Source organism: Triticum urartu, chromosome 3A, assembly GCF_056163025.1.
Source record: "Triticum urartu cultivar PI428250 chromosome 3A, HENAU_Tu73, whole genome shotgun sequence".
In the NCBI taxonomy this organism is placed as follows: Eukaryota; Viridiplantae; Streptophyta; class Magnoliopsida; order Poales; family Poaceae; genus Triticum; species Triticum urartu.
In genome coordinates this window covers 533,013,096-533,026,157 of record NC_141875.1, presented here as the reverse complement: position 1 = coordinate 533,026,157, position 13,062 = coordinate 533,013,096, and the positions used below count along the sequence as shown (strand labels likewise).

The 13,062-nt window shown below is 44.5% G+C and overlaps 2 protein-coding genes across 2 annotated transcripts; both read right to left on the bottom strand.

Moving 5' to 3' along the window:
• Positions 1-589: 589 nt before the first annotated feature.
• Positions 590-1,240, bottom strand: LOC147980392 (uncharacterized). The gene has a single exon (XM_087515592.1). It carries the CDS (start codon positions 1,238-1,240, stop codon positions 590-592), a length of 651 nt encoding a protein of 216 aa, XP_087371718.1.
• Positions 1,241-8,476: 7,236 nt separating this feature from the next.
• LOC147980391 (uncharacterized) lies at positions 8,477-9,205 on the bottom strand. Its single transcript, XM_087515591.1, has one exon. It carries the CDS (start codon positions 9,203-9,205, stop codon positions 8,477-8,479), a length of 729 nt encoding a protein of 242 aa, XP_087371717.1.
• Between the last annotated feature and the right edge of the window lie 3,857 nt (positions 9,206-13,062).

Sequence of the window (13,062 nt, the reverse complement as noted above, 5' to 3'; positions counted from 1 at the left end):
GCATTGTACTGAGAGTTTACAACGATATCATCACATATTCTTGTAAATGCACGATGCATCCTGTAAAGGTTGACTATGACAATTATAATACAATATCGTGCGAGATATCTCTCGTTCTATAATCATGGATACAATATATGCTTGCTCAGTACTGGGACATAAGTTACTAATTGCATTTAGACATAACTTACTAATTGCATTTAGACATGCAAAACGTAGTATCCATTTGTACATGAGCACACCACTGTGTTGAAAGTTCAAACGTAAAATAGTAATACAATACACACAACATCTTTGAGCAACAACAAACATATTTAGAACATAGGTTCATACAATCCAAATTAGTACATGAGCACACCACTGTGTTCAAAGTTCAAACGTAAACTAGTAATACAATACACACAGCATCTTTGAGCAACAACAAACATATTTACAACATAGGTTCATGCAATCCAAATTATGATAATAGTAGTTCCTACTAGTTTAATGTAGACATCCATTTTCTCGCAATTTACCAACCACTGTTTCCCTTCCGGCGCTTCCAGCCGCTGGAAGATCCCCCGTCATTGCTCTTATGTGGGCGGAGTCTTTATTTCATTGGTTGTTGGTGGAGATGACGTAGCCCGTTCTTGATGATTAGGATTCTACGGTACAACTCGTAGCTAACATACCCGTCCTTTGCCGCGTACTCAAGGTGTATCGAGGAAAGTGGCTTCCACTCCCAGAACTGGTGCTTCTCCTTTGGGAATGATTTCTTCATGTTCTTGTATGAGGGGTCAATGATGGCCGCTGCAAGGTCAGCCATGGAGTCCCTTTCTCCATCACCCTTGATGCAGAATAGCCTCTGGATGTCGACATGGTGCTCGTCTAGAATTCTGATGCATGCACGGGCAAGCATGGTCTTGTCGTTCCTGGTGTCGACGCTAGTGAAAGTTACCGCTTTCCGTTGCAGGAAGTCAACTAACGCCTGGGAGCGCTGGGACCTGCAGTAGTGGTATACAAGGACATACTCGCGCATGGAAAGTTGGATGACGGCGATCCCTTGTCGTATGTAACTGCTCTTACGTGTGTACTCGAGGTCGAGGCCGACGAACTTGTTCTTCTCCTCCTTTAGCCATTCTTCATACTTGTTGATGATCCGCTCCATGGTCCTTGAGTCGTTGGTGTACACCACCTCGAGCACGGTTGTACCGTGGGTAGTGATGTGTTCGGTGAATGTTGTTACTTTCCCGTCATCCATGGCTAGAGGTGTGCGGTGGTGAACTGCGGCCGGCGAGAAACTTTCGAGGAAGAGGATGAAATGGAGTCGGAAAAGTGAAAGGGTTGTTTTGTCGTGCAAAAAAGGAAACCGCCAAAGAGTAGTTGCTAGTCACGCGGCGGTTCCAGGTGTAGAATTTCGGAAACAGGGTTTTTTATCTATTTTTTTAAGATTTTCACTTGTCTTTGTTCATTAATTTTTTTATTCGTTGTGTGCTGCCTTCGTGATGCATCTTTGGCTGTGATAGTAGTCGTGTAAACGTTAGAACATTCAGCAGATGCATGGTCGTGCCTTTGTTGTGAAACATTTTTTCCAGTTAATAATCTTCCTTGGTTAGGGAGGCACGGTTTTTATGTTATTCGGTGTACAAGTGTGTTTAGGAAAAGTTGAACTAAATATAGTTTGGACTTGAAAACGTAGTCCTGTTTGGTTTTTAATTGAGATATGTTTCACTAGATGGTTTGAATAAGTTTGATAACATCGTATTGCTAGAGGTTTTGAATCACAAACTGATTCTTGTTTCGTTTCATTTTTGAAAATGAAACTTTTTGGTTTTTGGTTTTTTGAATTGTGAACTTTTCAAAGGATAAGAACTACATTTTTTCGATTGAATCATTTCGATGGTTCAAACAACATTTGTTCTAAAGGATCATTCCGATGGTTGAAACAGCAAGTTGAGTGTCTGTAAGAGCTACATAAGTTGCAGAAGAATATTCCTATAGTTCAAGCAAGCACATGGTCCATAATAATTAAATTACTCTACCATCCTATCTAGCAAACTTATAGTAATCAGTGTTTTTCTCCTGGAGGCATCATGATGAAACAAGCGTTGAACATTCTAGGAGATGCACTGTTTGCTTCCATTTTAGGTGCTGGTTCCGACGGAATCAACATGATGCTTTGAATGATGATGGACACAGAATGGTCATTTCGCTCTTTGAAAGTGATTAGAACAACGTTCTTTTCAACGAAGGATGCAGCTGATATGAAGTCTCTGAAAGAAGACTTTTGTATTACCATCCCGCCGTCGTTTTTGGAGATGTAGTACTGTGACGCCTACATAATTACGCTACAGTAATCCCTGTTAACGATGCCATGTAACCATAATTACTGTTGTTGATCTCGCATTAGTTCAAAACCGGTTCAAATTAAAAATTCAAAATCAAGCAAACAATAGAAGCTTTCCAATATTAAAACTAAAATGTTCAATAAATAGTAGATAAATCAGAGGCTAGGATAAAATTGTAAACAACATTTTTGAAATTTGATAAGTCATTTAAACAACCTCAAACAGTGGTTGAATACATTATTTAATAACCTTTTAATTAATCTATATCTAATATGAAATAGTATTTCACCCAAACTAGTTTTTGGTGCTAGGATCTAATGCACTGCAATTTATGAGCTAGCTCCCATATTTTACAAAAAAATCAATTAGGTGCTAAACATTTTTTTGGAAAAAACAAAAAAGGATAAATAAAAAGAAAAGAAAACAAAGAACCCCCCACCCCCTGGGCCACGGCCCAGTTGGCCTAGCGACCCGGCCGGCCCAGCCGCCCCCTCTCTGGCCTACTTAGGCCTCCCCCCCACCAAACCCTAGCCCACACCCCACTACCCCGATCCCCTCTCTCTCTCTCGCTCGGTTCCTCTCCTCCCCCCTCACGACCCGATCTGGATCGGGCAACTGCCCCGACCCCATCTCCCCACATCGCCAGCGCCCCGACCCCGTCGCCGGACTTCCCCACCGCTGCGCCCGCCTCCGCCACCACTGCCGTGGCGACACCCTCCCCCATTGGTGCCCCGCTGACCGGACTGGGTCCGCGGCTGCTCCTCGCGGCGCCGACGAGCACGCCTGCACCCAAGGGCTGCCACCTTCGCCCCGCAACTTCTTCACCGTCCTCGCGCCGCACCTGCAGCACCACCGTCGCCGCCCGGACCACTCGCCGTCCTCTCCATCCTCGATCTCGTCCCCGCCATCGCTGGACTCCGCCGCCTCAACCTCCATCGAGCCCGCTGCCCTGGACCCTACTCCCCGCCGGTGAGGCCACCTTCGGCCTCCACTCCCTCCTCTCTTCGCCGCGCACGCACGCTCACCGCCCCACCGTAGCTGTCCCGCGTCCGCGCCTGCGGTCACCCCCGACGCCGTGCGCGCCCGTTGGCTGTCCACCGCGCCGGGCCAAACTCACCGCACCCCGAACGCCTCCCCTGCGCCACGCCCTGCTCGCGCCGGCCATCTCCGTGACCGGACGCGCCACCCGCGCGTACCCTCCTCCCCTGTGCCCGCTCACGCGCTCCCACAGCCGGCCGGCGCCCCGCCGTGCCCCCTGCTCCTAGCTGCTGCTGTCGTGCTGGACCTCGTTCCCTCGCCACCGCTCATTGGAGCCGCCGCATCGCGCCAAGCCGCCTCACGCGCTGTCCCGTTCACCGCGCCCGGCGCCCGTAACCACCACCGCTCACCCCGCGAGCGCTGCCCCGCCTCGCCGGCGTTGCTGCTGCCTCGCCGCCGGCGGCCGGACTAGCCCCGACGCGCCGCTGGTCTCGCCCGAGGCCAATGCCCGGGTTGGCCCCTGTCGGGCGCCCCCGCGCCCGTTACCAGTAGCGCTCGCCCCGGTTTGGCCCCCTGGGGCCTATGACGAACGGGGCCCACGCCCAGACCGAAAATGAATAAAATAATTAAATTTTTTTTAAAAAATAATAAATTAATAATAAAATTAATTAATTAATTAACTAAATAATTAACTTCAATAATCCTGTTTAGTTAGCTAATTAACTTAATTAACCTGTGTTAGTTAACCTAATAACCTAATTAGTCTTTTTAATCTGTTAGGTTAGTAAAACAGTGTATAACAAGGGGGCCCACCCCCTGTTGACCAATCAAAGTTTGACTGGTCAACTGGGACCCCTTGGACCCACATGTCAGCATCTCTGGTACACTTATGTGTACCCAGAGCCGGGTGCACCTAGCAATTCACATTATTTCGAACTAAATTAAATTTAGAAAACGAATAAAACTTTGAAAATTAATATAAAATAATTTGTAGCTCGGATGGAAAAACTTTGTACATGGAAGTTGCTCAAAACGACGAGACGAATCCGAATACGCAGTCCGTTCGTCTGCCACATGTCCCTAGCACAGCGAACACGCAACTTTTCCCCTTCGGTTCGTCTGTCCGAAAACGCGAAACACCGGGAATACTTTCCCGGATGTTTTCCTCCTTCGCCGGTATCACCTCCTACCGTGTTAGGGCATACCTAGCACCGCGTATTGCCATGTTATACTTTGATTGCTATGTTATTTATTGTGTTCCCCTTCGTTACTTCTTTCTGGTAGACCCCGAGACTGCCGGCGACCCCCCAGTTCGACTACGGTGTCGACGACCCCTCTCTCTTGCCAGAGCAACAAGGCAAGCCCCCCCCTTGATCACCAGATATCGCCTACTCTTCTCTATACTGCTTACATTAGAGTAGTGTAGCATGTTACTGCTTTCCGTTATTCCTATCCTAATGCATAGCCTGTCCTTGCTACTACTGTTGTTACCTTTACCTACTATCCTAATGCTTAGTATATGATGCTAGTGTTCCATCAGTGGCCCTACACTCTTGTCCGTCTGCCATGCTATACTACTAGGCCGTGATCACTTCGGGAGGTGATCACGAGCATATGCTATATACTTTATACTATACATTACTTATGATACTGTTCGGAGTTGGGGGCTGAAGGGGCAGGTGGCTCCATCCCGGTAGAGGTGGGCCTGGGTTCCCGACGGCCCCCGACTGTTACTTTGTGGCGGAGCGACAGGGCAGGTTGAGACCACCTAGGAGAGAGGTGGGCCTGGCCCTGGTCGGCGTTCGCGGATACTTAACACGTTTAACGAGATCTTGGTACTTGATCTGAGTCTGGCCACTGGCTTATACGCACTAACCATCTACGCGGGGACAGTTATGGGCACTCGACGTCGTGGTATCAGCCGAAGTCTTCGTGACGTCAGCGACTGAGCGGCGCGCGCCGGATTGGACTGGAATGCCTGCTAGGCTAGGTCTGCTTCCGGCCGCATTCGCAACATGCAGGTGTGCAAAGGTCGATGGGCACAGACCCCTGCGCCATAGGATTTAGACCGGCGTGCTGACCTGTCTGTTGTGCCTAGGTAGGGCTGCGACGTGTTGATCTTCCGAGGCCGGGCATGACCCAGAAAAGTGTGTCCGGCCAAATGGGATCGAGCGTGTTGGGTTATGTGGTGCACCCCTGCAGGGAAGTTAATCTATTCGAATAGCCGTGATCTTCGGTAACAGGACGACTTGGAGTTGTACCTTGACCTTATGACAACTAGAACCGGATACTTAATAAAACACACCCTTCTAAGTGCCAGATACAACCGGTGATCGCTCTCTCATAGGGCGACGAGGGGAGGATCATCGGTTAGGATTATGCTACACGATGCTACTTGGTGAACTTACCATCTACTCTCTTCTCCCGCTGCAAGATGGAGGTGGCCAGAAGCGTAGTCTACGATAAGACTAGCTATCCCCCTCTTATTCTGGCATTCTGCAGTTCAGTCCACATATGATACCCTTAATCCATTTGATACCAATGCATACATATGTAGTGTAGCTCCTTGCTTGCGAGTACTTTGGATGAGTACTCATGGTTGCTTTGCTCCCTCTTTCCCCCCTTTCTATACTCGATTGCTGCGACCAGACGTTGGAGCCCAGGAGCCAGACGCCACTGTCGATGACGACTACTACTACTCGGGAGGTGCCTACTACTACGTGCAGCCCGATGACGACGACCAGGAGTAGTTTAGGAGGATCCCAGGCAGGAGGCATGCGCCTCTTTCGATCTGTATCCCAGTTTGTGCTAGCCTTCTTAAGGCAAACTTGTTTAACTTATGTCTGTACTCAGATATTGTTGCTTCTGCTGACTCGTCTATGATCGAGCTCTTTTATTCGAGCCCTCGAGGCCCCTGGCTTGTAATATGATGCTTGTATGACTTATTTTATTTGTAGAGTTGTGTTGTGATATCTTCCCGTGAGTCCCTGATCTTGATCGTACACGTTTGCGTGTATGATTAGTGTACGGTCAAATTGGGGGTGTCACAAGTACGATGAAGGAGTGATGACATGTGTATGTTCATCAGGAGCTTCAAGGGTTACCCTGCCATTGGTTGGCATGTCCACCCATCTCTTCAGTGTTGAGACAACGCTCCTCGGAATTTTCTAGAAGAAAATCAAAATTAAATAGAAATTTAAAACCGTTGATTCGTCACTTGGGCAATAAATAAAAGGATGTTTGAATATGGTGAGTGCACAAACATTAAGAAATTCCATATTCGAAGTAATATAGTTCCTGGCATGTTCAGGTTTGTGTGTAAACAGATAAAACAACATATTAAGAGAACAACGGAAGTTTTGTTGTTTTAGGTTTGAATAAATAGGTTTTTTTTTATAATTTTACTTATAAGCAATATTACGTCGGTATTGTTTATATTACATATGAGAAAAATACATTTGGTATTTTAACAAGGACAGTTGTAACCAACCATGACGTAGTCTTCGGTATTAGTGTGAGTCAGGACATGGACAAATGGACGGCAACGGATGAAAGTATCTCTGAAAAGGCGCTGTAGAAAGAATCGTGTCTGGTCATAGGTGAGCTCAATATCCTTAGAGTAGACATAGCAGTGAACATGGTCGAAATCGTCTGAAGAAAGATCGTCGAGAGTTAGAAAAAGAAAAAGCTTTTAAAGTTAGATAAAGTTACGTCCAACACGGGGTTAATATTATTCAGTTCGATTCATGCATATAAAATTACAGCAAAAGAAGATAAGTCTGTAATGTTTGTAATATTAAATACCTACCAACGTCGGGTAATGGAAGCAGCCTTTTTTTATCTCGATATGTTTGTATTTCGAGATTGAGACCCTCGTCTGGTAGTTCAAATTCTATGCGGTGTCCTGAGGTACACTGAGAGCTACGTGTGTGCAGCTCCAAAGTTGTACGGGCGAGATACTATGGGTTTCATGCGAGAGGCACGTGTGTGTAGGACGTAGTGTTACTGTTGGTTTTATGTGAGGCACGTGGATTGAGCAAAACGGAGGCATGGAATTATAGTCAGTACAAGCACGGTTGTAGAGGTGCGAGTATAGTGAGAGACGCATCTGTGCAGCACCAAAGTTGCATTGGCGATCACGCGTGCGGAGCACGTAGAGTTACTTTGGGTTTCAAGTGAGGCACGTTGATCAAGCAAACAGAGGCACTGCAGTCAGTACAAGCAAGGTTGGCTGGAGGCACGGTTTTGAACCCACTTGCTGGTGTCAAGATTCTAGAGGCACGGATGTACGACAGTAGAGGCATCGGTCCGAATATCTGGTTAGAGGGGCTTGGTTAATGATGCACATGTGTGTAGTCTCTAGGGTCACGGGTGCGTGGCACCACAGGCACGGATTGAGTAGACACTTAGTGAGTCACGCTTATAAATAGGTCAGTTGCACACAGTAGTGTAGTTTTGTGGCATCGTGCAGAACTGGTGTACGGAGAGGAACCTGTGTACAATAGCTAGGATGTTCTGAATGGACGGAGCGGTTTTGATGTGAAATGGAGGCAAGGATTTTTTTCAATGTGGTTAAGGTAACAAAGTTCTCGTCGCTTGTGACAGTGTACCGAATGATCTTCTGCAATATTTATGAATTGATCACGCCAATGTTTAATAAGCATTGTACTGAGAGTTTACAACGATATCATCACATATTCTTGTAAATGCACAATGCATCCTGTAAAGGTTGACTATGACAATTATAATACAATATCGTGCGAGATATCTCTCGTTCTATAATCATGGATACAATATATGCTTGCTCAGTACTGGGACATAAGTTACTAATTGCATTTAGACATAACTTACTAATTGCATTTAGACATGCAAAACGTAGTATTCATTTGTACATGAGCACACCACTGTGTTGAAAGTTCAAACGTAAAATAGTAATACAATACACACAACATCTTTGAGCAACAACAAACATATTTAGAACATAGGTTCATACAATCCAAATTAGTACATGAGCACACCACTGTGTTCAAAGTTCAAACGTAAACTAGTAATACAATATACACAGCATCTTTGAGCAACAACAAACATATTTACAACATAGGTTCATGCAATCCAAATTATGATAATAGTAGTTCCTACTAGTTTAATGTAGACATCCATTTTCTCGCAATTTACCAACCACTGTTTCCCTTCCGGCGCTTCCAGCCGCTGGAAGATCCCTCGTCATTGCTCTTACGTGGGCGGAGTCTTTCTTTCATTGGTTGTTGGTGGAGATGACGTAGCCCGTTCTTGATGATTAGGATTCTACGGTACAACTCGTAGCTAACATACCCGTCCTTTGCCGCGTACTCAAGGTGTATCGAGGAAAGTGGCTTCCACTCCCAGAACTGGTGCTTCTCCTTTGGGAATGATTTCTTCATGTTCTTGTATGAGGGGTCGATGATGGCCGCTGCAAGGTCAGCCATGGAGTCCCTTTCTCCACCACCCTTGATGCAGAATAGCCTCTGGATGTCGACATGGTGCTCGTCTGGAATTCTGATGCATGCACGGGCAAGCATGGTCTTGTCGTTCCTGGTGTCGACGCTAGTGAAAGTTACCGCTTTCCGTTGCAGGAAGTCAACTAACACCTGGGAGCGCTGGGACCTGCAGTAGTGGTATACAAGGACATGCTCGCGCATGGAAAGTTGGACGACGACGACCCCTTGTCGTATGTAACTGCTCTTATGTGTGTACTCGAGGTCGAGGCTGACGAACTTGTTCTTCTCCTCCTTTAGCCATTCTTCGTACTTGTTGATGATCCGCTCCATGGTCCTTGAGTCGTTGGTGTACACCACCTCGAGCACGGTTGTACTGTGGGTAGTGATGTGTTCGGTGAATGTTGTTAGTTTCCCGTCGTCCATGGCTGGAGGTGTGCGATGGTGAACTGCGGCCGGCGAGAAACTTTCGAGGAAGAGGATGAAATGGAGTCGGAAAAGTGAAAGCGTTGTTTTCTCGTGCAAAAAAGGAAACCGCCAAAGAGTAGTTGCTAGTCATGCGGCGGTTCCAGGCGTAGAATTTCAGAAACAGGGTTTTTTTATCTGTTTTTTTAGATTTTCACTTGTCTTTGTTCATTGAATTTTTTTATTCGTTGTGTGCTGCCTGCGTGATGCATCTTTGGCTGTGATAGTAGTCGTGTAAACATTAGAACATTCAGCAGATGCATGGTCGTGCCTTTGTTGTGAAACGTTTTTTCAGTTAATAATCTTCCTTGGTTAGGGAGGCACGGTTTTATGTTATTCGGTGTACAAGTGTGTTTAGGAAAAGTTGAACTAAATATAGTTTGGACTTGAAAACGTAGTCCTGTTTGGTTTTCAATTGAGATATGTTTCACTAGATGGTTTGAATAAGTTTGACAACATCGTATTGCTAGAGGTTTTGAATCACAAACCGATTCTTGTTTCGTTTCATTTTTGAAAATGAAACTTTTTGTTTTTTGGTTTTTTGAATTGTGAACTTTTCAAATGATAAGAACTACATTTTTTCGATTGAATCATTTCGATGGTTCAAATAGCATTTGTTTTAAAGGATCATTCCGATGGTTGAAACAACAAGTTGAGTGTCTGTAAGAGCTACATAAGTTGCAAAAGAATATTCCTATAGTTCGAGCAAGCACATGGTCCATAATAGTTAAATTACTCTACCATCCTATCTAGCAAACTTATAGTAATCAGTGTTTTTCTCCTGGAGGCATCATGATGAAACGAGTGTTGAACATTCTAGGAGATGCACTGTTTGCTTCCGTTTTAGGTGCTGGTTCCGACGGAATCTACATGATGTGCTGAATGATGATGGACACAGAATGGTCATTTCGCTCTTTGAAAGTGATTAAAACAACGTTCTTTTCAACGAAGGATGCAGCTGATATGAAGTCTCTGAAAGAAGACTTTTGTATTACCATCCTGCCGTCGTTTTTGGAGATGTAGTATGATGAAGGAGTGATGACATGTGTATGTTCATCAGGAGCTTCAAGGGTTACCCTGCCATTGGTTGGCATGTCCACCCATCTCTTCAGTGTTGAGACAACGCTCCTTGAAATTTTCTAGAAGAAAATCGAAATTAAATAGAAATTAAAACCGTTGATTTGTCACTTGGGCAATAAATAAAAGGATGTCTGAATATGGTGAGTGCACAAACATTAAGAAATTCCATATTCGAAGTAATATAGTTCCTGGCATGTTCAGGTTTGTGTGTAAACAGATAAAACAACATATTAAGAGAACAACGGAAGTTTTGTTGTTTTAGGTTTGAATAAATAGGTTTTTTTATAATTTTACATATAAGCAATATTACGTCGGTATTGTTTATATTACATATGAGCAAAATACTTTTGGTATTTTAACAAGGACAGTTGTAACCAACCATGACGTAGTCTTTGGTATTAGTGTGAGTCAGGACATGGACAAATGGACGACAACAGATGAAAGTATCTCCGAAAAGGCGTTGTAGAAAGAATCGTGTCTGGTCGTAGGTGAGCTCAATATCGTTAGAGTAGACACAGCAGTGAACATGGTCGAAATCATTAGAAGAAGAATCGTCGAGAGCTAGAAAAAGAAAAAGCTTTTAAAGTTAGATAAAGTTACATCCAACACGGGGTTAATATTATTCAGTTCGATTCATGCATATAAAATTACAGCGAAAGAAGATAAGTCTGTAATGTTTGTAATATTAAATACCTACCAACATGGGATAATGGAAGCAGCCTTTTTTTATCTCGATATGTTTGTATTTCGAGATTGAGACCCTCGTCTGGTAGTTCAAATTCTATGCGGTCTCCAGCACGAAGTTCATAATCAGCCGCAAAGATGTTCCACTTACCACCGCAGAACTTTGTGTAAGAAGGGCTGGCTCTACCTGCTGTTTACACAATTTTCTTGCTTCTTTCTTCTCTTCTTCAATGTATTCAGTGAGAAAAGCTCTGACATTACAGGGTACATACTGAAAAAACAGTGCAAATAACAACCTGTAAGTATAAATTTGAACTTGCGTGCTGTTAATGTTAAAAGTTTTCTTAAATTTGATATGAATTTTTGATAAGAATTACAGATAACAACATAATTATATTATAAATTAATGGACTATATTAATCAGGGCATAGGGAAGCAAACTAATGGAAATTGAAAACACAAGGCAGGTGCGAAGAAGTGGCGGCAGGGGGGCCTAGTGTAGGTGCAAGGGGGTATGAGTGACAGTGACGATTTTTACTGTGTTGTAAGCAACTAATTTGTTAGTGATGCTTACTAACCATGCGGCTCCAGCAATTTTCATCAAGAATAACCTCAAACTCCTGGATAACTTCAGGGTGTGGTTCGCAAGGGCCGCCTGGTTGGCGGCAGGCAGGGCAATTCATACCTAAATATTTCAGAAAAGCTATGTTAAGAAAACAAGAATATCATAACAATTTAAAAACAAGCTTCAATGTGGAAGGTAGACAATGGCTAGCTTCAAATATGGTAGCTATATTGAAGGCAGGCAACAACTACAAATTTACCATAAATCTTCTCATCTAGTCCTTCGAGAAAAGCAGTATGACAGAGTTTATAACACTTGTTTAGAACCTCAAATGGTTTTTATATTCCATTAGAGAATGAAGTCATTGTACCGGATCTGATGCTTCAATAACTATCAAATGAAAAACCTAAACGTAAAACGTAAATACGGATCGGAGCATGCTGCTTACGCATATGCTTTTTACCCGTGATAGAAGAAGAACGAGGGTTGACGAACGGAGATTTGGGTAGGGGAAGCTTAGGGAAAGCGCACACGGCTAGCAAAATCTACGAGAGAAGCATGGCTTGGAAGTTAATCAAGAGACCCAATAAAAACTCTTCAATAACTTGTTTGAAATGAGACTGTGTGCGAGGAAGAAGCACGAACCTTAAAAGTAGGCGGACGGATAAGCAGATGGCTTGTGATGGGAAGCTTAGGGCAAGCACCCACGACCAGCAATCTATGAGAGAAGTATGGCTTAGAAATTAATCGATTGTGTGCGGGTTAGAAGCACGAACCCTGGAAGCAGGAGACGGAGAAGAAGCACGAACCCTAGAAGCAAGCGACGGAGAAGGCAAATGAGTTGTGTTGTGGCTGAGGGAGTCGGAGCTTATTGAAATATAAAGGAGATGGGAGAGAGCAAGAGTAGTAATGAGTGCTTTTTGTTTTATTTTTTATTCTGCGAAATGGAATGAATGCTGGTTGTAGATGGTGTGCGTGTATTCCGAGGTGTTATGGGGACACGAGATGTTTGACTCGTCCAGCTGCCTCCCATTATAGTTGTCCAGCTGTGCTGCGTCCGAGCGGAGTTTTTTACATGCCTATGCTGCCTCACATACTTTTTGCGAGGCATCGTTATACATGCTAAAAAGCATACTCCTGCTTCTGTGTTTTAATTTTTTTAGTCACATGTTTAATCAGATATGGTTGGGTGTGTCTTTAGGAGAGGAACGGTGATGATGTTATTAGATGCACGGTCGTTGTAGCAGGAGAGGCATGGTCGATACGTCGGGGGAGGCAAATTGAGGGGAGGCATGATGGTTCCTAATGAGAGGCACTTTTGTATCTGGAATGGAGTCAGGGTTCATCACTCTGTTATTGCAATTTTTTTTCAAGCAGTTGTTGACCCAGGGAGCCACTATTTTTATGTGCGTTGGGTTCAGGCAGGAATATCTATGATAGCCCACAGTTATTTGTATGTGAGAAGCATGGACAGACATAGAGATGCAAG